General features: G+C 34.5%; 1 protein-coding gene and 1 long non-coding RNA gene across 3 annotated transcripts; both read right to left on the bottom strand.

The window, feature by feature from the left end:
* Window positions 1-587: 587 nt before the first annotated feature.
* LOC105113054 (uncharacterized) lies at window positions 588-2,959 on the bottom strand. The gene is made up of 3 exons (XR_839878.1): window positions 2,949-2,959; window positions 955-1,298; window positions 588-871 (listed from the first exon to the last, which is right to left on the bottom strand). It is a non-coding gene; the product is annotated as an uncharacterized LOC105113054 (long non-coding RNA).
* A 63-nt stretch (window positions 2,960-3,022) lies between these two features.
* On the bottom strand, window positions 3,023-16,196 carry LOC105113055 (clustered mitochondria protein). 2 transcript variants are annotated; one of them, XM_011009055.1, is made up of 29 exons: window positions 15,977-16,196; window positions 14,958-15,229; window positions 14,676-14,737; window positions 14,258-14,447; window positions 14,043-14,180; window positions 13,774-13,930; window positions 13,474-13,667; window positions 13,268-13,369; window positions 11,843-11,978; window positions 11,587-11,715; window positions 10,995-11,376; window positions 10,440-10,544; window positions 10,144-10,262; window positions 9,634-9,742; window positions 9,427-9,561; window positions 8,888-9,022; window positions 8,530-8,700; window positions 8,258-8,344; window positions 7,259-7,393; window positions 6,856-7,008; window positions 6,557-6,625; window positions 6,060-6,218; window positions 5,670-5,726; window positions 5,551-5,591; window positions 5,225-5,344; window positions 4,718-5,027; window positions 4,521-4,628; window positions 4,371-4,430; window positions 3,023-4,035 (listed from the first exon to the last, which is right to left on the bottom strand). In XM_011009055.1, the coding sequence occupies exons 2-29, from the start codon at window positions 15,193-15,195 to the stop codon at window positions 3,568-3,570; spliced, it is 4,269 nt and encodes a 1,422-aa protein (XP_011007357.1). In that variant the 5' UTR covers window positions 15,196-15,229; window positions 15,977-16,196; the 3' UTR covers window positions 3,023-3,567. The 2 variants fall into 2 exon arrangements, with proteins under 2 accessions (XP_011007357.1, XP_011007356.1); XM_011009054.1 differs by having other exon boundaries at window positions 14,958-15,204.
* Between the last annotated feature and the right edge of the window lie 9,864 nt (window positions 16,197-26,060).

The raw sequence follows: 26,060 nt of genomic DNA, 5'->3' as shown, positions 1-26,060 counted from the left end.
GTTCTTGTAATGCCTCTTGACCAAAAAACAGAAGATGCCTTTTTAATGTCTCCATTCTGTACATGCAAATCATTACATTTTATTTTTAATGACTAGGCAAGTATATAAAAGTTAGCAGCAACAAATAAGAACCTTGAACTCATAAACCACACCAGTATTAGAAATGTGTGGAATCATTAGCAAAAAGTAAAAACAAATAATGAGATAAGCAAGAGTTAGTCAAGTAATATAAGACATCAAAATACATAGACATCCTTTCCTTGTATTATTCCATAGGTACATAGTATAGGAGTTTACTTGGCCATCCTTCTGTCTAAAAAATATAGCGTCGAGCTTCATGGTTAATTTTTTTGAACTGGAAGAACCTTTCATTTATGGCTATGGTCCAAGATATATAAGTGAATTAGCTCAAAACCAGGGGAGTCTATGTGAAAACATTACAATAGCATATACTCTCAGTAAGAATACTTCTATGCATGTGCTGTAATTGACACGAGCTCATCATCGAAATAAGAGATTACACAAGAAGTTCCAACAAAAATTACTTCCCAGCATTTAAGTTTGCTTCTTGTGAGAAACAAATGAGAAGATGAAATATTTTAACCATAATCAATAATTCTTACAACAGCTTCAATCTCTGGCTATAACAATTCTTAGAACAAAATAGTTTCAATCTCTGGCTATAACAGTTCTAGAAGCAAATGCATCGAACAAAACTAGTTTCCTCATTCATTTTCGACACTTCCTAATAGCAGAAGATTTATTATACTGCAGAAAAGAAAAGAAAAGAGAAACATACTTGAGGTTAAGATGACTGGGCTGCGAATGAATCAAAACGACTGATTCAACGAACAACCAAATGATGCCAGAACTGCAAGTTCAAAACACGGCTAAGAATAAATAAAAAAAAAAGAGTGAAAGAAGAAGATTCGTGAACAGAAACAAGAGTCCAACCTTTCTCATAGTGAAACAACAATGATCAAGACGTCTTCTGCTCTGCTCAACTCCTCATCAATTGAAATTGATCTTTTTGTTAATTAGGTTTGCTCTGTGATCAATATGCCCAATTCTGCTTCATTGTTCTTCGTCGTTTAACATCTATCAGTATAAAAAAAAAATAGACCGATCTCAGCCGGGTTTGACCGGGTGGACCAGGTCCCGGGTAGACCCTCCGGGTCGGCCGGGTTTCACCAGGCCAACTCCCGAGCGGGTTTTTGCCTCCACCCGGACCGGTCCCAGGCCCAGGTCAGCCGGGTCCCGGGTCGACCTGCCGGGCCGGTCCGGGTTTTAAAACACTGCTTAAGAGTGTTCTACTCCCCGTTTACTTTATCTGTGTTAGAAACTCGTTTGTTCTGACGGATATCGTCTTGAGAAAATGAAGGTTATTTTTTTCCCGTTTGGAAAATGCGTTATCATCAGCTGCACGTTCTCCAAGAGGTTTAATTCTTGAATTATTTCCCACTTACTAATTTCAACTTTTTCGCAATTCAATAAGAAATGGAACACACCTTCATCGATCATAGATTGCACGTTGTGTGGGTTTGGTGGTGGATATAACAGGACTGGTTTGTCTGATCATAGATTGCACGTTGCCTATTATTTTTGCTATTCGTTGTTAGGGAACCCATTTTTATGCTCTGTTAATGCATCTTTGCTTGCTCTTCTGCATGGTAAGTGATAAGATTCAGCTGTTGGGATAATTTGATCCTGGCTTCATTAGGAGATTAAATGGGTTATCTGTTTGTAATGAGAGGTTTTTCTGTGTTACAGAAAAGCTCCTTTTTCTTATATAAAGCATTCTTCACTTTTTTTATATATAAAAATTAAAAAAAAAATGTTTATTTGTTGAGAATGAAGAAGAATTTATTCACCGGAAAAAAAACGTTATTATTACTATTTTCATAAAGAATCAAAGTTATAATTATAATAGTTATTTTAATATCTTATATTTGTGATAATATATTTATTTTTTTCTGTTCAATTTAAAAATTATCATTAAAAATGTTATATTTATGAACTAAAAAAAGTTAGAATTCGAATCGTTATTTTTTACCTTAGTTTTCCAAAGAATTGCTGAGGACTTTTGCTAAACTACTCTGCGTTCCCTTTCTTAATTATCATTCATCAATTCTAGGCCTAGGAAAAGAAAAATCTCGAAGAACAGCTAAAAACCAGTTATTGGAATTTTCATCTGGTGCTCTTCGCATGTTTTGCCTGATAGCTAGCCATGAGAGGATGGATCTTTTATTAGAAGAGAAGTGGGAGAAATTCCAATACGAGGGGCGTTGCCTGAGTTATCAGAGAAACTGCCTTCAGAGCCGATGATATATTGCATGAGGGCACCTTAGTGCATCGCCAGCCTGGTGGGGTGGTAAAACGAGCCCATGCCCTTGCTAGCAGTTGCCTGCGTCCAATTCAATTCAGCTGGATGTTACCCGCTGGCAGTTTGCAAAGGTTTCAACGAACCCATCACGTTTGACAAAAGTCTGACACCGCTCCCTAGCACGAGAACACTTCCCACCCAACATCTTTTGCTTGTAGCATTGTAGAGAAGAGAGTTGGATTTTGATTTAATATTATATGGTCATGTTAAATCTTTCTATTATTTCATCTTACATCGAAAACTCAAGGGTGTAAATACCAGGTTTAGGTATGCCATGCGTTACACACGTGATTTGAGTTGTTTTCTCTTGCTCAAATGAATATTATTGTTGATTTGTCTATCATTTATTTTCCATTTCTTTAACTTCTTCTACAGTCATTTTAACATTTTAGTTTTTTTCCTATTCTCTCAATAATATTTATTATATGATAATTTGGAAAGGATAGTGTTGTCCAGCATGTTAGCAAGATTTTGCAAGGAATTTTTCCGAAGCAAAACGGAGCATCTGTTAAATTTTAATACTTTCAGTTGATCTTGAAGTTTCAAATTACTTGGGAAAAGTCACAGTAATTATGAAAATAATTATATATGCATGCATGTCATAAAAAAAATTCGTTGCAGGCTATTAATCTTTCAATATTTCAGTGCAGCAACAGCGATGGCCTCTGTTAATTTCCATTAAAAGGCTACTAAAGCGAAAGAAAAAATATTCACTGACATGTAAAATCAGTAGCAATCCCTCGTCCCTTACAAAACAAAGGAGCCAATAGGAAGCCACCTTTGAGAACAACATAAATTTAAAATATCAAAAAAAAAAAAAAAAGAATTCAAGAACTGAATCAAAACAAAAATGCCTACAAAATCAACTACAAAACTAATTTTGAGTTCAAGTTACAGAACTAACTGGCTCGAAAATTAATCGCCAATTTATTTGGTGCGCCTACATGAGAACATGTCACACACCTCACGATACCCATGCGCGCTACCTCGATTATATCTAAGAGCTTGCTTACTGGGGAAATAGAGGAATACAGATGGTTTTGGCACGCCTCAGTACCTCCTGTTTCTTAAAGAGTAGTAGATGGCTGGTCACCACTGAAATTCATTAAGAAATGCTGCCTCTCCCACAGATGGCAAGAAGTTTAAGCCTTGCTACCAATCAATCCAATCTCTGCCTCTAAACTTTAAGCTGCAACTTTGGCTTTGGCTTTCTGTTTCTTGGCATCTAATGATGTTAAGCCTTTGCCCAATCCAACAGGAGCCTGACCTTGCCCTGATGTTTGGTCTTTTTGAGTATCTACCGGGTCATTAGAAGATTGTCCATTAGTTTCCTTCACTCCACCTGCTGCTTCCTCGTTGTTGACTGTATCTGGAGTTGCCCCTGAATTAATGATGTTGAGGAGCTGAGTGAGAGGTGGCACAGCTTGAACAGGAACACCAAGTGGACGAGTCAAGAGCCCCCTAGCAGCTGCTTTCTTCCTAACTTCTGCTGCTGCACGAGCAGCTCGTTCATCTACTCCCCTTCCCCGTGGAAGTGTCTCGCCAACAATTGCTGCATTAAGGGATTTGTTCATGGAACCACTGGAACTCCCAGATCCAGATCCTCCAGCAACTGCAGCAGCTTGGAATGCATGCAACAGGTCAGGATTAGCCTGCCACACAAATCAATGTCAGAAAATCCGATCATCTATAGACACCAGCAGACAGTTACGTAAGAGACTTCAGCAACATATACTTGGACATGCCTTATTTACAGACAGTTACATCTAGTTAATTAAATTTATTCATGTAATTAGAGATGCATCAGAAAAACAAAGAACGATGAAAGAACACACAAGGTTTTTCAGTACAACTACTTGGGCATGCTTAATGCCTGCATTGTTATAGGGAACCATTTCCACAAGCAAAGAATGACAAAATGCCCATATCCATATATCAATTAATCATCTCATCAGATTTAATCAAAGAAAAAGTAAATAACACTTGCCTTCAATATATCAATCGCCTTTTGAGCAGAAGCTGCATTCAATGCCTGACCTTTCTGCTTCTGTGCATTCATCAGTAAAAGAAAAATTAGAAATTCAGAAAACTTGAGAGACAGAAAAATGAGAACATTTTTGTAACACTATGCATCTACCTGCAGTTCTCGCATCTTAAATGTCTTCATCCAGTTTTCAGAGTCTCGAGTCCTTGAGTCCTCCTCACCAAGCTGTTTGACAAGTATGTCATAGGTTTTCTTCTCATGCTGTGCACAAGAAAAAGCTAATTCAGTAATGTGTATTTCCTTTATATCAGAATAAATTAATGCTAAAGAGATGTCATGCAAAAACATGCCTGGTGTGATAGCTTGAATGCGCCCATGCAGTTACATGCGATTGCAAGAGCATGGTAGCATACAGCAGTTTGAATATGCTCCTCTCCTAAAAGCCTCTCGTTCTTTTTCAATGCCTCTTGCAGATAGCGAAGAGCTGTATTCATCTTTCCAATGTCCTGGTACATCATTGCAACATTAATGAAGGTTGCAGCCACATCAGGGTGGTCTGGCCCAGAAGACAAACTCAGCAAGAGCAGCGCACGGGACATATGTCGCAGTGCAAGTTCTGTTTGGTTTAGTCCATGGTAAAAGAGAGCCATGTTTCCATAACTGCATAATTGCAAAACACACGGTGAGCCAGCAATTCAACCTACCAAATTTTAAACAGGTTGCCAACTGTTAATTAGAGCAATTTTCAAAGAATTTAAGAAAGCAGATTATGCCAGACAATTGTCAGTGCATAGCAAAATAACACCACCAAAGAAAAGGAACTTAATGTCAAGGACACAGTGACAAGGAAATAATGCCTGTGGGCAGTATCGGGGTGGTCTAATCCCAGGCAACGTTCATTTATGATCAACTCCTTATGCTGTTGGATGATTGCTCCAGCCATATCACCAGCATGATACAAAACCATGGCCAGGTACCTGAAAATTTGAGGTCAAGTGCAAATGAAATTAACAGAGAACAGCTTTGTTACAAGAAAAATTAGTAGAAGCTGGTCGTATTATTGTAGATGACATTGCGGTTTTAATTTATACCTGAAATAGTTAACATAAGCATAATTTTACATGTTCCTAGGTAAAAGAATCAGAAACCCAGCATAGTTTGGTTATTGAGTTATGATGCCTACCGACAACAGTTGGCAACCTCCCGATGCATTGGACCAGTCACCTAAAACACGATACAAAATGGTCAAGATATGTATCTCAGACACTTCCTAACTGAATGAAGAAAAAAAGAATGACAGACCTGTTGAAGAATGGAAAATGCATCGGAAAATGACGTGTAGGCTTCACTAAGCATCCCCTGAAGCAAAAGAAAGAAACAGTACTTAATAACCATCTAATGTAGTTCAAGAAACAAATAGCATATACTCCAACATGTTTTTACATTCCACAAAGTCAAATATCATATGATAGACTTGCAACTTGCCAACGTGAAAGGCTATTCAACTTGAAAATAGTGCTACCCATGAATGATACTCCAATTTTGCGGATACTTTCTTTACCAAAAATAAAATTTGAACCTGAAACCTATACCTGTCCTAGAAGAAACATTATCCAATAACAAATTTTTAATTCTTGATGATCAACACGGTACGGTCATGTAAGATCACTAATGAGCATGTCTAGGGCATACCTCAGCTAGTTGAACCTTTCCGGTTTCCACAATATCCTTAGCTTCTGAACATAGAGGAACCGAATGCTTTACCACGGGTTGGAGATTCAAGATATCTGACAGTTGGAATGGCATTGCAGCATTGAGATCATATTTGCGAGCTGCAATGGTAATGCCCATCTGTTATGGAAACCACAAAAAGAAAAATCATTAACAATTTAGAATGTCAACGACAAGCCAAAAAGAAATTCATTGGTATATTCTGCACTACCAGAATATAATTAAAATTACCATCCAGAAAGGCAAACACGAGCTCTTATTTTATTTTTTTTCAAGAAAACAGTAAAAAGGAAATGATGGTCAGATTGGTTGAGGAAATAAGTAGCATGGGTATTTATGGCCACTGCTCCAGGCATCACAGGATGAGAAAGACATTGACCAAAAATCATTGTAAAAACTCCAAAAATACAAATACAGTTATATCACTATAAATGGATGCGACAGGAACTGAAGCTGACCTTCTGGCAAAGATTTCGAATAACCGAGACTTTCTTCACTTGTGACCTCGCATCCTCTGGTAACTCAAACTAAACACAGAAGAACATTAGATTCAGGATATGCTACAGTGCAGAAGATCACTTAAATGTTTTATTTTAGCAGAGAGGAAATAGAATAAGGGACCCCACACAAATGATATGGTAGCAATGTTTCCCATACGACAAATAGATAGCAATGTAATAAAATGGACTAATTCAACTTCCAGAGAATCTCTGATTATTCCTATAGTGCACATACCCCACATAATGGTATAAGATACCTGATATTTGAGCTCTGCAAGTTCCTGAATGTCAGACCATAGAGTTTCTGAGCTAACATTCATATATGAGGATTGGTTCTTTCTTGCAAATGCTCCTTTCCACCTTGTTTGTCCCCTAGAGGATTTTCCTGAAGACTGATTGCCAGATTGTTCCTGTTAAGTGTTTCAAAATAAGAAACCAGTCAAATAAACAATGATGACAGGGAGTCTCTATAGCATTAAACATATTTCAACTTTTAGACAACTCTTCCTCTCCGTGAGATTTGACCTGTCAAATCTGAGACATGGTATGGTCAACATAGCACATGGGACCTTGAGAAGTGGCTGATAACATCTTAGAACCAAATATAATGCATAATACAGTAACCAAAAAACTATGACTATTAATCTTTTGTGGACATACTTTCTTTGCTGCTCTTGAATGCGGACCATTAGCTGAAACTTTTATGCCAACAGCTTGACAAGTTCCAAAGAAACAGTTGAAAAAATGAGAAATTGCTGGCCCTAGATCATTATCATCTGTATCCCTGAGAAGATCCTGCATCACCAGAAAAATGGTGGGAGAAAGACAATTACTTAGTACCAGACGCAAAAGTTTAAAGGACAATATATTTGTCTGGGTGCGCATGCACTTTTTCATATTAAGCACCCTCTGCAAATGCCAATAAAAAAAAATCAGAAGTTCTTATTATGATTACACACAATAAGAACTGGTTGCACTTTCCCATGCATGATAAAATTGATAGCACCAAACCAGCCACTAATCCCCATAACTAGAAAAGTGAAGTTAAATTTGAATATCCAAAGAGATGCAATTAAGAATATGCCCAGTCTACCGGAGAATCCTCAAATTGGAGTGAAAAAATTCAGCCATTAAATCAGTGAACCCTCCAATGATCTAATAGTTGGTATTTTTATTTATTTTTTTGGAATGCATCCAGGCTGTGTTCTTCAGTACATATAGCATTGTTCCACAATTTGCATCAAAGATCTATCACCAATTAATGGCGGACGCAAATATAATTCATTAGAAAAGAATGTGCCAAAGCTACTTCAGTCCCAAACAGGTTTGCACAGGCAACTTAATCACTTGAAGGTTAGATGCCTGACCTGGACAGACTAAATAATTCCATGATTAGAAGTTTCAGTTATCATCTAACTAGTGCTTAACTGGAACAATAAAATCCTAAAAAACACTTCAGAGAAGTACAAAATGCCTCTCTAAGGAAACTGGGCAGCCCATTTGCCAAGACACAACAGAAAATGCTGTCAACATGCACATGTAATCTGTATTGTAGTAATTTAAAGACCTTCAAAAGTTACTAGAAAAATAGAACAAAGAAATGTAAGAAATTTCCAAAGCAATCTGTGGCATTTAAGGAGGTCAGTTAAAGTTGATCACCTTGAGGATGTGCTTTGCAGACCGGACAACAATCTCATTGGAACAAAGATCCCATAGATGAGGTAAGTGTTTTATCCCTTCAGCTACCTAAAGAAATCATCAATTTGTGTCAAATGCTACCCAACAGAACACATATTAAATAAGAGACAAGAATGGCTTCCATGATCACTAATTTAAGTTGAACTTCAAAACTTGTCAGTTAACAAAATAATTGTGCTGGAATCTTAGCGCCTCAAATTGCCCGAGAGCATTAAATAAACGTATATGCTTACCTTTCCCATGTAGCGAACATTAATTCCATGAGCGTGTAGTGCTTCAGTAAGAGTCTGTCCATCCATGGGTGAGACTTCAAGTGTGCAAAGATCTTGGATGAACTTTGGAAGCACAGTATTTGCAAGATATGAACCCACTTTCTTCACATTTTCTTCATCTGCTGCAATCTCCTGATAAATGGAAATGAAAATAGAACTATGAACTCCTAGCTGGTTGGTGTTACTGTGTCGCTACCGCAACAGCTTTTGGGCCATGATTGGTAACCAAGATATTTGTTCACAACTCAGAAACCGAGCAAATTCAAATGGATACTTTAATGAGATTTACAAAAAGAATGCTGAAAGGTTAGATGTTCACCTCCGGATCACCAGACAACTTGAACTCGGTAAAAACATTGGGGTTAAAAAGTATTTCTTCACAAGATTCAGAGCTTCCAGCAAGAGCAGGAGCACTTTCTTCTACAGTGTCAGCTTTCCCTTCTTTAGCAATCTCCTGTGACCAATGCAAAGAGCCACATGATTCAAATGGTTGCTCACACAATTGTTGGAAAGTTATGTTTGCATACATATCACAATAAATCACTTGGCATTTATTGCAAAATTTAGTTTACACTTGCCCTTCAAAGAAATCTGTAACCATATGTTACCTAATTGAACATATTACTGTAACCATGTATTGATTCAGATATAATAAGAGAATTTCCACACTCAGGCACAATCATGCCATGTTGCAGCATTTCCAACCATAATAAAAACAAACATTTCAATTGCACAGGAACCCTCCAGATTACTCCACACGTGCACACTTTTCAATCCCATGAACCTCATGGAGTGCAATTTATGCTAGCTTAAGCATGGAGCCGGAAGTGAGAAAAAAGGTTAGCAAATAATGCTTACTTGATTGTTGATGGAAGCTGCAGCTTCCTCAGGTTTAACTTGCTCATCACCAGCAGCAACTTCTGTAGAATCTGCAGCCACGTGAGCCCCTCTCTCGGATTTTGGTCTACTCTTCAATCTTGCCACAGCTTCAGCCTTCTCCAATAAAAAATAAAGAACATGAGCAAACAAGCCCAAGATTACATAATTTTTTCCATAAGAACATACCTGACAGAAGGCAGAAATTAATTCTGGTCTCAATATGCAAAACCGCGAGCCAGGTCCAGTATAGTTTGCATCACGAGGAGTTGCTCTCATCAAGTCTAGTAGATAATGCCTGGATAGAAGAAACAAAAGACCCATATAATAACATGGTGAAGAATGGCATGGATTAAATACTATGGGGATGTTAATAATGTCATACTGCCTAACTCCACACCAACAGCAGTTTGATGCTGTAAGTCAATTAAATATACAGAAGTATACAGTAATGCAGATGCTGATTTATTTCTTTGATTTTCATTTCATGTTTTAGTGAGAAAAGAAAACAACTACAGAATGATCAGCAGTCAAGTAAGGCAGTTAGTTCTCAGACTGATGCCAGTCACCATATAAGTGTCAAGCCTAAGTATACTATAACAAACAAAGGCAATAGAGATGACAAAGAGAAAGGGCTACAAAATGATAAGAGTGAAGAGAACTTAAAAAGATAATAACCCAATAAAACAATCACCTCACCTGTCATCACTACCCACAATGCCCTTGCATTCCACTGGTGCAGCTAATTTGAAAGCATCCCCAGATCCATCTAGGACAGTGTGTTCCTTTAGATGAAGGCGTTTAGCAGCTTCCACTACCTGAGACACACAAAGATCAGTACTTAATGAATAAGTGTCTCATATACACATCTAAGAACATACTGATGTTTATATTAATAAAAATTAACAAAACTATCTACCTTGAATATAAGATATTCTCAATTAATGTTTGCATCACCATCAACCCATAACATGATAACTTAAATTCTTTCTCACCTTAGAATGAAAATCTTCATTCCGGCATATTTTCTTTCCATTATCAACAGAACCATATAGAAGAGAATCTGATTTATCCCCTTGAAGAATGCCAGGTAAGACACTCTACAACAAAATTCAAAAGAGCGGGATGATAACATGTCCAAAAACATTAAAAATAAGTCTAAGAAAGAAAGGACAGGAACAACAAAAATGACTACTGGCTGTCAAGTGAGGCAAGGAGTTCAATGCAATAGGGAACACAACATGGAATAGGATTTGCAATATTGTTCTTTTTTCTCCTGATATCAGAGATAAGCAGTCTTTATTAGCAAAAAAAGTTGTAAAATAACTAGTGCTGACAAAGGAAAAGGAGACTACCAATTTTGCCGAGCAACAAAAACGGGCAATTTGCCTAAAATTGCATTCCTTTTTAAAAGAATTTCAATGATAACTAGATGCATACATGTTAGATCAAAGCGTCACATGTGAGTTTGTGTTTCTGTATATGCGGCTACAGTTGTGAGCATAAGGATGAGGGTGAGGGTGAGTGAGAATCGCATCTATGATACACACCTGGGCTACCACTCTGTGACCCCTGTAATCAATTATGGCCATGGCAAGATTATATAAACCAGGAACATCAGCTTCCTGGTATGCTTTGGTGCCTTTCAGATCATTGTTTGCCGAAGCATACGTAGCTTGTTCACTCTCAGCCAACTGCGGCTCAGAAGATAACTCGGGATGCAATTCCACCACTTCAATGGTTGATCCATCAGATTTCACCCCATTTGAAATTCCACCATCCCCATGCAAATCGCTGGTGACCTTTTCAGATGAATTAAATGAAGAACTAGTGTTCTCTGTCTTTGAACTCGTATCTGAATTACATTTCTTGGAGAGCTGTTCAAGGTCCATGTCCACAGCAAAAATGAAGAATATATTGTTGTGAACATACCTAGAATAAGAATAAACAAGAACAAGCTATTATGAAAAGGTTTAATGATGATCACAAACCTCTCAAAGAAATAGCATTTTGGCTAGCATAGCCCATCACCATTAAAATACAATGCAGAATTATATCATGCAATGCTCAACCAAAGAAAAATAGCATGGACTTCTCATGAGGATGAAATAGAAATTCAGAATTTTAAAAGGTCCCACTAACATATGAAAGCACTCTGGATCAGTTGGATTTATGGGGGGAATACATCTGTTGATGACTCCAATAGCACCTTTAACTGCTGCATCAACAAAGTCCGAAGTTACTTTGTAGAGAGCCCTATCACGCAAAATCCTGCAACAAAAAATTCCTGATAAGGGATAGGGGATGAAATTATATAAAGGAATTGTACATTGAAGAAACCAAACAGCACATAACAAGCATGACTTTATAAAGTTGCTAGCACAGATGACAAATATACCTTTCCTGAGGAGTTGAATGGGGAAAGTCTCGACAGGATTGCAACTCCTCATTCCAATCTCTTTGCATGCCAATCAGCTCACTACCATATGAAAGAGTCAGTGCATCCTCTGCTCTGGCTGCATCGCGTCTGTGATCTGACAAAAAAACATGAATCTCATAAGGGTGAAATGTCAAAACAAACCTCTAAGTTCCACAGATTTGTCATTCTTATGGATAGTAGCCGATTCATAAAGGTGCATATTTCTTCCATGCTATCTATAACATGCTGCAGTGCCTTAAATTGGTACTTCAAAACCATTTTCTTTGTTTGGTTTTGATCTTCATTTTAGTAGCACATGTCAATATATTTATTATAAAATTTCACCACTAAATGAAGTTCTAATTATCTTCTCGAAACAAAAACTTTTCCAGAACAATCAACTAGTTGTAGCAGACTGTTCTTACATTTCAGGCCTGAAAGAAGACAAAATCACATGGGACCTAAATAAGTAATTTTTTTCCAAATTTAATCTATTAAGAAAAGCATTATCTAAAAATTATGGTATGAATAACAAATAAAGACTGATAAAAGAAGTGTAAGGAGATACAGGGCAAGGTTGATTTTATCTGATTCCTTTTGGTTGTTAATTCTGTTAAGCTTGAAAAGACTTGTTGCTGTAAAACAGGATGGCTCCCAAGTGGGTGAAAACTGATCAGACTCTGAAGAAAAGCTCTCTTCTCCTTGAACTAAAATTCCTCCTTTCAATTTTTTTCTCTTCAATTGTCTCTTCTCATCTCTCTGTTCTCAAATTATCCCTCCCACATCTTGCACTGCAATGTTTTCAATGTAGCCACACCACCATAACACCAAACCACCCCCCCCCCCCAAAAAAAAAAAAAGGGGGGCCCTGGTAATACTTAATTGACGGAGCATGAGCATTCCTTTGTTTCACCCAGTCATTAATCGAGTAAGCCATCTAGGAATAATGGAATACTGAATATCCCAGTCCACTCCCAAATCAGATGCCTCATCAAAAATTACTAAAGCTTGAATTCCAGATTTCTCACCAGCAATGATGAGAGATGGATTAATTCACAACTTAGAGAAATAAACATACTGTAAAGTTACTTCACTTGAAAAATGTTAACATAAACTTCCTTGATACCTATGATGGGTGGACTGCGTTACTAAATGAACAAAAGAATGATATAAATGAAGGACGAGTTTGAAGCTTGGATGGCACTGGACAACTTTGAGAGTGAGCAACGAAAAAAAAATCTAATCAAAATTAGAATTACAGCTCAAGCCTTTTCTCAAAGAAGCCAAAATACTTTTTGATTTACTCTAGAAATTGCAAGGAAAAAGAGTTCATTCAAGTTAACACAGCAAGGTTTCACAACTTCACAAGGAATAAATTGCACGAATATTCAAAGTTACACTTACCAGGAACTGGATATAATCCTAGCCATGAACAAGGTGGCAGGAGAGATTGAACATTTTCAAAAGGGTGTGCAGTGCCCTTATGCTCCAAAATTTCACGAAGAGCTTCAAAACAGGAACACGTGGGGGAAAATAAAATTCAAAAGTCAGCACTAAGAAGTCTACTTCAAGCCTCAATAAACCATAAATTCTCAATCACATCCTTTTACCTTTTTTGAACTTGGGACTGATTCTCTGCAGGAGTCCAACAAGGGTAGTTGCTTCAGAGGTAGCTTTACTTGGCCTTGGGTCAAGGACATTCCCTGTGCTTGAATTGACATAGAACATCTTTGTGGTGCCAGTAATACAATATTTGTTACCCTCCAATGTTATTACATCCAAATAAATCAAATCCCCAACGAGCCTGGAGAGGCAACCAAGAAAACATTATTTTGCCAAAACAAATTCCAAGGGAAATGTCAAATTATTTGCACAATAGTCAAAGACGAGAAAGCGTGAGAGGGCCAAACCTTCTATGGCTTGGGGGAGGATTGAAGGATGAAAATATAATACTGTCCACACACATGATCTCCTTTGCTGGGAATGACAACAATTTACCAACCGAACCTGCAACATCCTCCATAAATCCCATCCCATCAAGCTCAGGGACCTCAGTTTTTCCACTATCTACATTAAAGTGAAATGCACTGTATAAACACCTTTGGCATTAAATGAAGTGCTAGAATGACTTCATATATAATTAAAGGAGAATGATTGTAGGATGAATTTCACAAGCCACCTGAACCTAGAGCTTTGTTTTGTGCTTTTTCATACTCTAAAGCAAGGGACGTTGATAATGAAGCATGAAGTGTAGAAAGTGAAAGCAATTCTCTTGTGCGGTGAACATGAGCCCTGATCGATCTCTCATCATAAGGTGCTGCCAATAAAGTTTCCATGTTAGAAATGTCCATAAATGGATCTCTACTACCAAAAGAACAAGCAAAGCTATCAGACCAGCAACCATCTCCAAGGAGCAACCACCAGAAGTAATGTCAGCTACTTCAGATATTTCATTATAATCTTCTAGTTGAAGAGTTGAACCATCCTTTGTGTGCAGCAACAAGTCATAGCATGTAAAGAAACATGTTTCGGGAGCATCAAGAAGGAATTGTCTTACATCCATGACGGAATCTCCTGGGTTCAACTGCGATTGTTTATTATTTATCATTTGATTGACATGAATAAGCAAACGGTGTGCCAAGAGAAAGAGCATGTTTAAAACTAGAGGTAATTAGTTTGTTGACAAAAAAAACCTTGTGTTGCAGAATGGGGACAGAAAAAAAGGTACTGTGAGGGTAAATCAAATGCACAAGCATCATTCCCATTGAAATTGTCAAACAATAACATTATTTTAATGAACAACTTAGCTCACTTGTAACTCAAGCTTCTCGCTACTTTGTGTTTTGACAGAGACGGGGTAAAGATGAAGATCACCTGCGCTCACAGGGAAAACACAACATGAGAGGTGTGACAAAACAAAAGACAGATTACAAACCAGCAATGCAGCATTTAATTAAGTTCAAGTTCAACAAATGATTGGCATGGTCATTTTGCTAAGTTGGGTTGGCACATAAATAGTAATGTTACAAAACCAAGCTGTTGGTGGAAAGCAATGAGATTTTGGAAAGCAAAAAATAACTATCATGAAGGCAACCTTGCTTTGCTTCACTCGTAGAATTTGCTGTTCCAGACTCCTTTATCTCTGAGGTGCCATTAGCAGGTTCACCCCCAGCTGGTTCTCCATTAACAATAGCTACACCAACTTCTGAAGCAGCTTCAGAAGCGATTATGTCATCTTTCACAGGAGCATCAGATGACGCTGTTGGCTCTGAGGAATTTGTTGTGCTATTGGATCCTCTCCTGTTCCTCCCTTTATTAGATTTCCCAGCCATTCTCACCTCCTAGATCTTTCACAGGGTTCACTAGCTTTCAAAAAGAAACTATCCAGTTCAGCGATAACTGGAAACACTATCAGTATATCAAAGAACCAGAATACCCACAAGAGAATGCAGTCATTCATTGATATGTCTGTGTGTGTGCATCTGTAATTACTCTGGCATATAAATGAATGCATATTTCATTTAGAAAACAGTGATGTGAGACTTTCAATGTTCCCCCACTTGCTTATCTTGGAAAGCTTCTGATGTAGAGCCAGAGAACAAGACTACCAACTCAACAGAGATGCACTCGATCAGTTTCAAACCTTGTAGCTTAGAAGCCAAAAGGCAATTTCAAGTTTAAATCATTAAAAAATAAACTAAAGCAGCCATTAAGTTACAGTGTCTATCGCAGAAGCAACAGACACTCGTAAACAAACTTTAATCCTGTGGCATCAACTCACTTTGATGATTCTATTTTCACTTTCAGATTAAAACTGTGAGACCGGTTTTAAGAAACGCCACAATCCCACCCCCGTGTCGATAAACATAAAAATCAATTAATTCACAGCCCGATAATACATACCACAGATTTCAGGTTACATTAAGAATTAAAATAATCAAATTCCGTGACCAGAAATCAAAACTTTGCCCTCTAAGCACTAATTCTACACACAGAAATATCAAACAAATCACGACCAGTAAAAGAAAAGGGGTTCGTGGAAAAACATGCAAAATGCAAAGTAAAGGAACCAGAACACAAAAAGACTCGAACTTCATTGATTCTTATTATTACCAATTAAGTGACGAAAAAAGCTTGAATAAATCGTAGCTCTATATCAACAAGCAGATACACACGTGGGTATATTGTTGGTGGTGGTGAGCGTGTGCAACTATATGTTAGTGGAAATGTGGAGAGAGAGGGAGGGGAGGGGAGGGGAAGGGTTTTAGAGAGAGAAAGAGAGAGGCTGAGGTTTTAGCAGGAGGGCTAACAATTCAGGAGGAAGTGGCTGAGAGGCGGCGAAATTTCTCCCTTCTTATTTTAATTGCTTTGCTTTGTAGAGACCCAATTTTACTGGGCTTGGGCTTCGTACTTGATTTCTCGAAGGAGTCTTTTTTTTTTTTAATGTTTTGTTAGGTATTGCTTTGATTTTTTGTTTTTTTTTTTAAAAATAGAAATGTATTTTCTTGCATTGTTGTGATTATTTTTTATGGTTATTTTTAAAAAATAAAATATTTAAAAAATTATAATAGAAAGTGGTTTTTAATTTTTAATTTTTCTTTTTTATCCGCTATCAATATATCATTACGTTATCACTAATTTTCAATTCCCATTTTAATTAACATAATCTCCCTTTCCATTTCGCTTCTTCGCCTATATTAGTACCGTCCTGATTAACGTAATCGTCATTTTATTCAACTTCTTCATCACAGTCATTATTATTGTGATATACCGTAACCTTTATCATTATTTTTAGCGATATACCAATTATCACCTTGTCATCCTCACCACTGCTGCCATGCATTTTATAGTCGTGTTGCCACGACTCCATTGTCATGATTAAATCACACAGCAGTATTATTTTTTATATTTTTAACCAATAATATATTACCATATTTCCTAGGATTTTTCCTTCATATATTCTCATTAAAAATAAATAGTTTTCAAAAACACAAAAAATTGGAGATGTTATCAAATCACCTCTATTGTTTCTTTTAGCTTGTATCCTGGAAGAAAAGAAAAACATTTTCGAGTGTATTACCTCTAAACAGTGTTTGAGTTTTAGTTGTTCTTGGCTGTAATAAAACAAAAATAAATAAATAAACACGAGTTAAAGATACTGTCAAGGACTTGTACTTGCTTTGAAGGGATGAAATAGTTTCTTTCTTTTTCTGAAATGAAAATTAGTGAATAACTTGTTAAAGTTAGTCTTTCAATGAAATTCAGTTTAGACTTTAGAGGTTTGAAAGTTTAAAGTATATTTTATTTAAAAATATATTAAAATAATATTTTTTATTTTTAAAAACTTATTTTCAACACCAACCTATCTAAACAATTTAAAAATATCAAAATAAATTAGTTTAAATTAAATAATAATGATAATAATATTTTTAAAATACAAAAATAAACAATTCAAAAAATAAAGTTGTTTGCTGGTCCGATGGCATTGCATTTTCCAACCATGTCTTTTTTATGCATGTATGGGCGTTGAACCCTACTTGCCCTCTCGGCGACCGGAAGGGCCATCGAGTAAAAAAGGTCAGTGGCCTTTCGTTGTGGCTTTGGATGGACATGTTTAATTGAAATTCCTTGATTTCTGTAAACAAATTGATTATTATACATGCCTGACTGTGTAATGTTTAAGGAGGGAAAAAGAAGAAGAAGAAGAAATGTTTCTGTAGTGCGTAAATTATTGGGGCAATTCCACTCGCAACTTCGGCCTCTGGGGCTAGATTTCACTCCTTCTCTCTCGCGGCTACAGTTCCGGTAGCTCTCTGCTCTCCTTCTCCAAATCCTTCCAGGTCCCGTCTCTCGAGGTTTGTGTTTACTCCCATGATGGGCACTCCACCGTGCGGTGAATTAGATAATAAAGGGGGTGTTTATCTTGGATTACATTTTGAATTTTTCTATATTTTATATTATTTTAATATATTAATATTAAAAATATTTTTAAAAAATAAATTATTTTAATATATTTCTAAATAAAAAACATTTTAAATCATCACTGCTATTATAATTCTAAACATATTAAAAGTCTTCCTATTTAAATTTAAATAAAAAATATTTTAAATCATCACTGCTATTATAATTCTAAACATATTAAAAGTCTTCCTATTTAAATTTAAATAAAAAATATTTTAAATCATCACTGCTATTATAATTCTAAACATATTAAAAGTCTTCCTATTTAAATTTAAGTTCTAGACAAATGATAGATGATATATAGATTAAGTTTGTTTAAGAGCAACATAAAATTGTAGTGGATTATTAATAAAAGATTTATTTAATTTTAAAAAATAAATTAATTTAAAGTAAATAAAAAAAATTTAAAAAATTATTTTTTAAAAATTATTTTTTATATTATGACATCAAAATTCTAAAAACATAAAAAAATTAATTTAAAGTAAATAAAAAAAATTTAAAAAAATTTTAAAAATATAAAAAGAAACATAGTTAGAATATACTCTTCTTGCACAATTGATAGGATTCCAAGTTAATTCTGCACGTGAAGAAATAAATAAGAAAGAAGGTGACGTTATTATATGTGTTTTTTCGTAACGTGAAATTTGTTAAGTGATATATAGAAAGATGACTCATTTTTTTAATAAGACGGGTGAAAAAGATATATTAATGGGCAAGCGGAAAAAATATATATTTAACCTTTGTTGATAGATTAGAAAGTTAAATTTCCCACATGAAATGGATGATAAATATAAATGAAAATATTTTATTATGTGCATTTTTTTATTTAGCTTGGAGATTTTTGTATGATTTTGGTTTTTTTTTTCAAATGCATATGGTTGTTATATGATCATTGTTTTTATAAATGCACATGCAACATATATATTTAAAATACAAGAAAAAATAAAGATAAATGACAATGATCTATTAAAGATAAAGATACTGTGAAATCATGTAAACAAAAGTTTTGAAATCCAGCTCGACCTAGTGGGTTGACTCCGAATTTGGACGACCCGAGGTTGGAACCAAGCCAGGTTGAAGAAAAAATGAGGGAAGGAAAAATCGATATGACCCCGCTGACCCGGCGGGTTAATCCGACAAGACCCGATCAAGAACTGATTGTAAATCCATTAACATTTTGTTTTTTGTTAAAATAATGTCGTTTTGATTTTAAAAAAAATGACTCGACCGACTCGGTATCCTAGTCAAAACCCGGAATCGAGATCTTGAACTAGACCAAGTTTTAAAACTATGATGAAAACCATTAAATGGTGGGTTCAAAAGCCAATATCAAGCTCTTAGTTCTCATGTTTTTATAAATGAGTAGATGACAACGTATTTGATAAAAAAATAAAAAAATATTGTTTGAATTTAAAAGCCCTAGATTTTATCTTCGAATAAAACAAGTACATGTCATCCATGATTGCTTTCCTCCGACAAGACCCGATCAAGAACTGATTGTAAACCCATTAACATTTTGTTTTTTGTTAAAACAATGTCGTTTTGATTTTAAAAAAAATAACTCGGTCGACTCGGTATCCTGGTCAAAACCCGGAATCGAGATCTTGAACCAGACAAAGTTTTAAAACTATGATGAAAACCATCAAATGGTGGGTCCAAAAGCCAATATCAAGCTCTTAGTTCTCATGTTTTTATAAACGAGTAGATGAGAACGTATTTGATAAAAAAATAAAAAAACATTGTTTGAATCTAAAAGCCCTCATCCATGATTGCTTTCCTCCATCACCTCTTAAAAAATTATGAAATGGATCTTTGAAAATCTTGTTTTCACTTTAAAGTACTTGATAAAAAAATAAAAAAAACATTATATAAAATTTAGTAAACTTAATCGCATTCCTAAAACATACATTATAAGTGCTATAAAAACCAAAATCTAAATTAAATTTAAAATTTTTTAATGCTCTTGATATTATTTTCACCGATATATTTAAGAGAAAACAACACAACTAAGAGAAAACAACACAACTACTAAAAAAATTTTCACAAGACAAACTTAAGATTACAATGATTAATTTTATTTTATTGAAACATAGTCAATAAATTATTTTTTTCTGGTTATCTCTCCATTGACTTCCACTCTCCTGTTTGAAGATTCGAAAACTAAAACATGGAAAAAAAAAAAACTAAGTAGAGGTTAATGTAAAGCCAAAAAACAATGAGGGATGAATATAAAGATATCAAAACTCAAGGGGTGAGAGTGTAGTTTTACATGCTCCTGTACAATAAAGATAGGGAAAGGCTATTAATTTACGTGAAAGTTAATCTTGTTCCTTATTGTTTTAATTTTTATGTAATAACTAAAAATTCATTATGTTAAATCAAACTCTTACTTAATGTCTTGCCATTGTTTGACCTGCCACGAAAGCTCTAGCATTTGCCTCGAAGAAGAAGAAAAAAAAAATACAGGACCGTGAAAACACAACCTATGGGAAAATAAAGTTCAATGACCCAAACAATAAGTGTTTAAAATGAAAGGGACCTGGAAGGAGCAGCACTATAAACAGTAGGATATGAGATGATGAACACAAATGCTTATCATGTGGTCTTTTTTTTTTTAAAAAAGTCATGAATTAAAATATATTAAAATAATTTTTTTTTTATTTTTTAAAAATTATTTTTAACATCAATATATCAAAATAATTTAAAAACATAAAAAATATTAATTTAAAATAAAAAATAAATAAATCCGTGGTCTAAAAGAAGAAGGCATCAATTACATTGACGTGTACGTGGTCAAAATATTAATTTAAAATAAAAAATAAACAAGTCCGTGGTCTAAAAGAAGAAGACATCAATTACATTGACGTGTACATGGTGTTCATACTCAATAAAATAAATTAAAAACTTGAGTGAATTGATAAATAAAAAAATTACTAATATCAGTTAAACATTAAAATCAAGGTTGATCTTTTTATTAAAAGCAAAAGATAGACGGTAATATAAATATTCTACATGGATTTTATTTTTTTATTTTACATGTTTTTATTTATTTTATCCTTAAGGTTAACTATATAACTTATCAATATAGAATATAATAGAAAAAAAAATTCAAATATAGATTATAGTATTCTCTTTAAAGTACCATGAAATTAAAAAAAATAAGAAAAATAATCACTATTTTAAAAAAAAATTAAACTAGATAATTTGAAAAATAAAAGAAAGTGTAATGATTAAAATTTAAATAAAAATCAATAAAAAAAACATGACACCTGGCAAAGATTGAAGAAGCCTGGATGCACCTTTTTTTTCACTTCCTTCTTAGCACAGGGAAACCGAAAACAAGAAAAAAATAAAATTTAGAATTGAAACGTAAACTTCTAAAACTTCAAGGACCAAGTAAAAACTTGTAACTTAAAACTTCAAGGACTAGACTGATTTTTTCCATGTCTTTCAGCACCGGGCTCAATTGTTTTTGTTTATTATGGTCCTTGTTTTTTTAATTACAATCTAAATTGCTACTTTGTATAATCAACCTGTAATTTAATATCGGAATATCTCTCAACACGTAAGAGCATGCAAGGTGAAAAAAATCTCAAACACATATAATCATGCTAGTATGACACGAGAGGATGAAACTGCAAAGAATAAAATTTGACGACACTAAATTGCTACTTTGTATAATCAACCTGTAATTTAATATCGGAATATCTCTCAACACGTAAGAGCATGCAAGGTGAAAAAAATCTCAAACACATATAATCATGCTAGTATGACACGAGAGGATGAAACTGCAAAGAATAAAAGTCGATGACAAAAAAAAAGCATGGTAATGAACAGTAGATTGCACCATTCAGACAGCAAGCTCTTCTAGTTTTAGTTTCTCAAGTAGTAATTAGTAAATTTTTACAATTTATCACATGCTACAAGGTAAAAGGAAAGGAAAAGCGAACATTTACCCAGTTAAGGACACGATCTTTTTCTTGATGTGCGGTTTGGGGTTGCAACCCGGAACCAGGGCGTTGCTTGCCATACAGGCACACGCACACGCAGGAGAACTCCCACGCGAAGAATCTCCAGGCGCCACCGAACCAGATTCACTTTTGCTAACATGCGCCACCACCCATTTTGAGAATGGCATAAACTACATATGAGCCCTCCAACTATTACACGAGATTTTGATTAGATCCTTCATCTACAATAGTTTTGACTACACCACTGGTACATCAATCTCGGTGCACTTTTTTTTTTTTTAACTAATGAAAATGCAAACCAGATTTACATCCAATACCAGTAGACTATGGTGTTATTTTATATTTTAAGGTAAAAAATTAGAAATCCTTACTATAGCAGCACTATCCATGCTTTACAGGTTAATGTGATCAAGGTATGTAAATACCCTTGATCATTAGGTAGAGCATAAAAACAAGATCATGCAAGAAAAAATCACACATGCTCTTCTCTCTCCACTCTTCCTTCTTCTTTGTTATATTATTTTTTTCTCTTGTATTTACTAACTCAACTATCAGAGTACCGGATATTCTAACAAGAACTTGTGTGGGAAGAAACACTAAACCTAGAAAAAAAGCTGCACATTCAAGTTCAATTACCACAACCCAAAACACAGCCACTTGAAAAAACAGGTTTTGTCTGAAGCTTTCACGATTTGATCAATGTGTGACCAATTAATGTACATTTAAAAGGTGATATCTCATCCATTATGATCAACACCAGTATAAACCTTGAAACCAGAATGTTTTTCACTTTTTATGTCAACATATGCTACAAAGCCTTATCAATTAAATATAGAAATTCTTATTTATGGAGAGAAAATACAATGCATGCATTTATTACCAATATCCCAGACAAGCTGGTCCAAAGGAAGATGAAATTGTCTGGATTTCGGTAAAAAAATCAGCGCCTCAGCGGCGCGCAATAGAAACTCTTAAGGACCTGATAAAAATTATATAATAGTTTGATGACTTGAATGTAGTTTTCCCTTGATAAAAGTGAAAGAAAGAACCCATCATCCCGCCACTGCCAGAAGCGACATCACTCCCCCTCCCCCTCTCTAACCTTCTATATACATTCCAAAAGAGAAAACAAACCAAAAACCAGAATCAGTCAAATAATGGAGATACCAGCGATTAATCTCTCGAGATATTTAGAGAAAATGAGAGAAAAAAGAGTCTTAGTTTTGGGTTGGAAGATGAGGATTTAGAGGATGCGAAGGTGTTAATGTGGATGTCTGTATTATATGATAAATTTTGGGAATTGGGTTTTTTGTGTTTTCGGGTTTGTGATGTCTGGTTATCGAGAAAGTGTGTGAAAATGAGGGGACGTTTTGGTTTTGAATTCGGGGCTGAGGAACTGAAGTGTTTGTTGAGCTTGATTTAGTGGATGGTTAGGATATTGTAGGGAGATAAAATATTCTGGTTTCTGGGAGTGGTGGGAAAAGTGAATTTTTTGTCAAATTGGTCTTGATGATAAAGAGGAAAATTTGGAACTTTGATTAGTACCTGACTGCTTGTATTGGTTTTGGTTATTAGATTGGATTTGCACTTCCACTGCGGGGAACGCGTTTGTTTGGTTGCTGAGAAAGTGTGAGATGAAAAGGGAAAGAGTATTGAACATTTATCACTATCTAAATCTTTTGTTATTTTTGGCTTGGCTACCGTTATTGCTTTACGTAATCGGAGTTGGACACTTGTGATTCCTTTGGTTTCTGAGAAATGTGAGAAATAATGGAAATTTAGATCGTTTTCTTTAGGTTTTATTAACATGGAAAATTTGGATTCTGCCACTGGATTATTGCCAATATAATACTCCATATTTCAAGTCGATCAGATTGTTTGTGGATTCTTTTGTTTTTTTATTTTTTAATCACCGAGTTCCATAGCAAAAAAATAAAATAGAACTAAACACTTCTTATGTGAATTTAGTGCCAATTGCTTGAATTTTATTGGTTTATTCTTCCGGTTCTTGTTTGCTAGCTGAAAATAGATGTGTTTCATTAGGTTTTCGGATCATTGATGGTGACTAGGATTGTCTGTATGGATTTGTTATGGAAACACCATTCTAAAAATAGCACATCATGATAGATGAACCTGTATACTGTTGTCGTTGCAGAGAGGGACTCCGTTTGGTATCCAGTAGCTTAAGATTGTTGCTTTTTGTAAAGATCAAAGAAATGAAAAGGTAGATGCTCGACCAGATCCTAAATGGCGACACTCGCTTTAAGGTACCGGATCATTCCTTTCCCTTTTTAATGTTTTTGTTGTCTAGTTGCCATTTGCTAATTCATCTTCATTTTGATAGGAACTTGGTTCAGAACCTGCCCTTAGTTCAGAACCTGTAATACCTGAAGGTTTTCCTGAATAGAAAGACACCACGGACTCACGGGGTCGCAAAATGATCTCTGCAATAGAGGTAATCTGTAAATGTGGTTTGGTGGCATGATTGCATTTGTTGCCTATTATGCCTCTTACAGAGTTCTCCATACCATGCTTTTATCAGGCTGTTGCTGAAATGGCCGCAATCGGTTTTGGTTTTGATTTGTCCAAGGATGCATTTACTTCTCTTATGAAACATGTTATTTAACTTATTATTTTGTCTATGTTCCTGTTTTCTAATCTATTCTCGTTGATCTATTTCCTACACTACAGCAAGAAAAAGTAAATTGAATAAAAAAATGCTAATGCTATGATAATTTAATATTTTAATAAATACAAAATACAACTCAAATAAAAATCAGCTAACATGTATAAAACTTGCGCGAACATGTGGAGAACCTCCATCATCTTTAAACAGTGCTTAATAATTTTTTTTACATGTTTTTTTAATTTTATTTTTTTAATATTAATTTATTTGAAAATTAAATTTTATATTTTTTTTCAGTTTAATTTTTATTTTGAGCTTCATAATCCCACTTCCATGATTATAGTATCTGAAATAAAGCGAGTGTAAGTTTGTAGGAAAAACTACTAGTGTAACATATTATTTTCTAGAATTATTTCTAATATTTTAAACAAGTAAGAAACATAACTCAACAATTTTATTTATAACTAAAACAAAATATATAATGGTTAGTAGTTGATATACACAAAATTTATAGATGAAACAAATCTTATAACATTTTGAACTTAAATTTGATCATATACCTGTTAAATATTATAAATAATAAGCGTGTTTATATTTTTATAAAACACTCACATATAAAACATATTGAAATGAAATATCACCTTTATATTTTTAAGAGGTTATATGATATACTGTACTTAAATTTGTAAAAATAGAAAATCACCTTGCTATTATTTTTACAAAGCTTCCATGTAAGGATAGCTTTTACGGAATAAGAAGGAATTTAAGTTTTTATTTATGCTACTGATCATTGAGGTTCTATCCTTGTGTGAATATATTATTGGAAATAAATTGAATATATTTTAATGATAAAATGTATAAAAATCTGTTTTACTGTAAAATTCGCTACTCTGGGCCAATTTAACCAGCCGAGAAATTACTTCCACAAATATGGGCTTTCCAGCCTCAAAACATCTAGGGCGGGCCCAATAAAGGTCCATAGTTCCTTAGATGACCTGGTGATAAATTTTATCATTAAAAGTCAAGGGTCAAAGTATCTTGCCCGTTGTTTTTGAATGAGATTTTCGTTGTCCTATCTCAAATGTGAGAAATTAATAAAGTCAGATCAACTTCACCTGATTGTCCTCCAAATGAAAAAAATATGCTTACTTCTTTAATTTATTTTTTAAGTTCAAATCTCTTAATTAGTATCTCTAAAAATTTATTAAATTTCTAGAATATATATTATCGACGTGGAGTATGTTTTTAAAATTATTCAAAGAACCAGACTTAATCCTAATTAATATATATATTAATTGGAGTTTTCTGTCAACCCTGAAAAAGTCAAGCTCGGAATTGAAAGGTCATACGAACATAATAAGCTGTAATTTAAAAGAAATTAATTCACAATCTTGATTATGATTGAAATTTCAAAGATGGTGTTATTTTAATAGTATTTTTTATTTGAAAATTTATTAAAATAATATGTTTTTTATGTTTTAAAAAATATTGTTAATATTAATATATTAAAATAATCTAAAAATATATAAAAATAATCTAAATAAATAATCTAAAAATATATAAAAATAATTTAAAATTTTTAAAAACATGATTTCAATTTTCAACCGCGCTACCAATGCAAAATTCTCAAAGGCGAAGT

This window comes from Populus euphratica, unplaced genomic scaffold (genome assembly GCF_000495115.2).
Source record: "Populus euphratica unplaced genomic scaffold, PopEup_1.0 scaffold385.1, whole genome shotgun sequence".
Classification (NCBI taxonomy): Eukaryota; Viridiplantae; Streptophyta; class Magnoliopsida; order Malpighiales; family Salicaceae; genus Populus; species Populus euphratica.
The sequence above is the reverse complement of the archived record's forward strand: the minus strand, read 5'-3'. Positions and strand labels throughout refer to the sequence as shown.

Excerpts from the sequence above, each read along its gene's own strand:
- LOC105113055 (XM_011009055.1), bottom strand. The coding sequence starts at position 15,195 with ATGGCTGGGAAATCTAATAAAGGGAGGAACAGGAGAGGATCCAATAGC. Across the intron at positions 14,448-14,675 it reads GCGAGAAGCTTGAGTTACAA|TTGAACCCAGGAGATTCCGT; the intron begins GTGAGCTAAGTT and ends AAACAATCGCAG. Across the intron at positions 8,345-8,529 it reads ATGTTCGCTACATGGGAAAG|GTAGCTGAAGGGATAAAACA; the intron begins GTAAGCATATAC and ends TGATTTCTTTAG.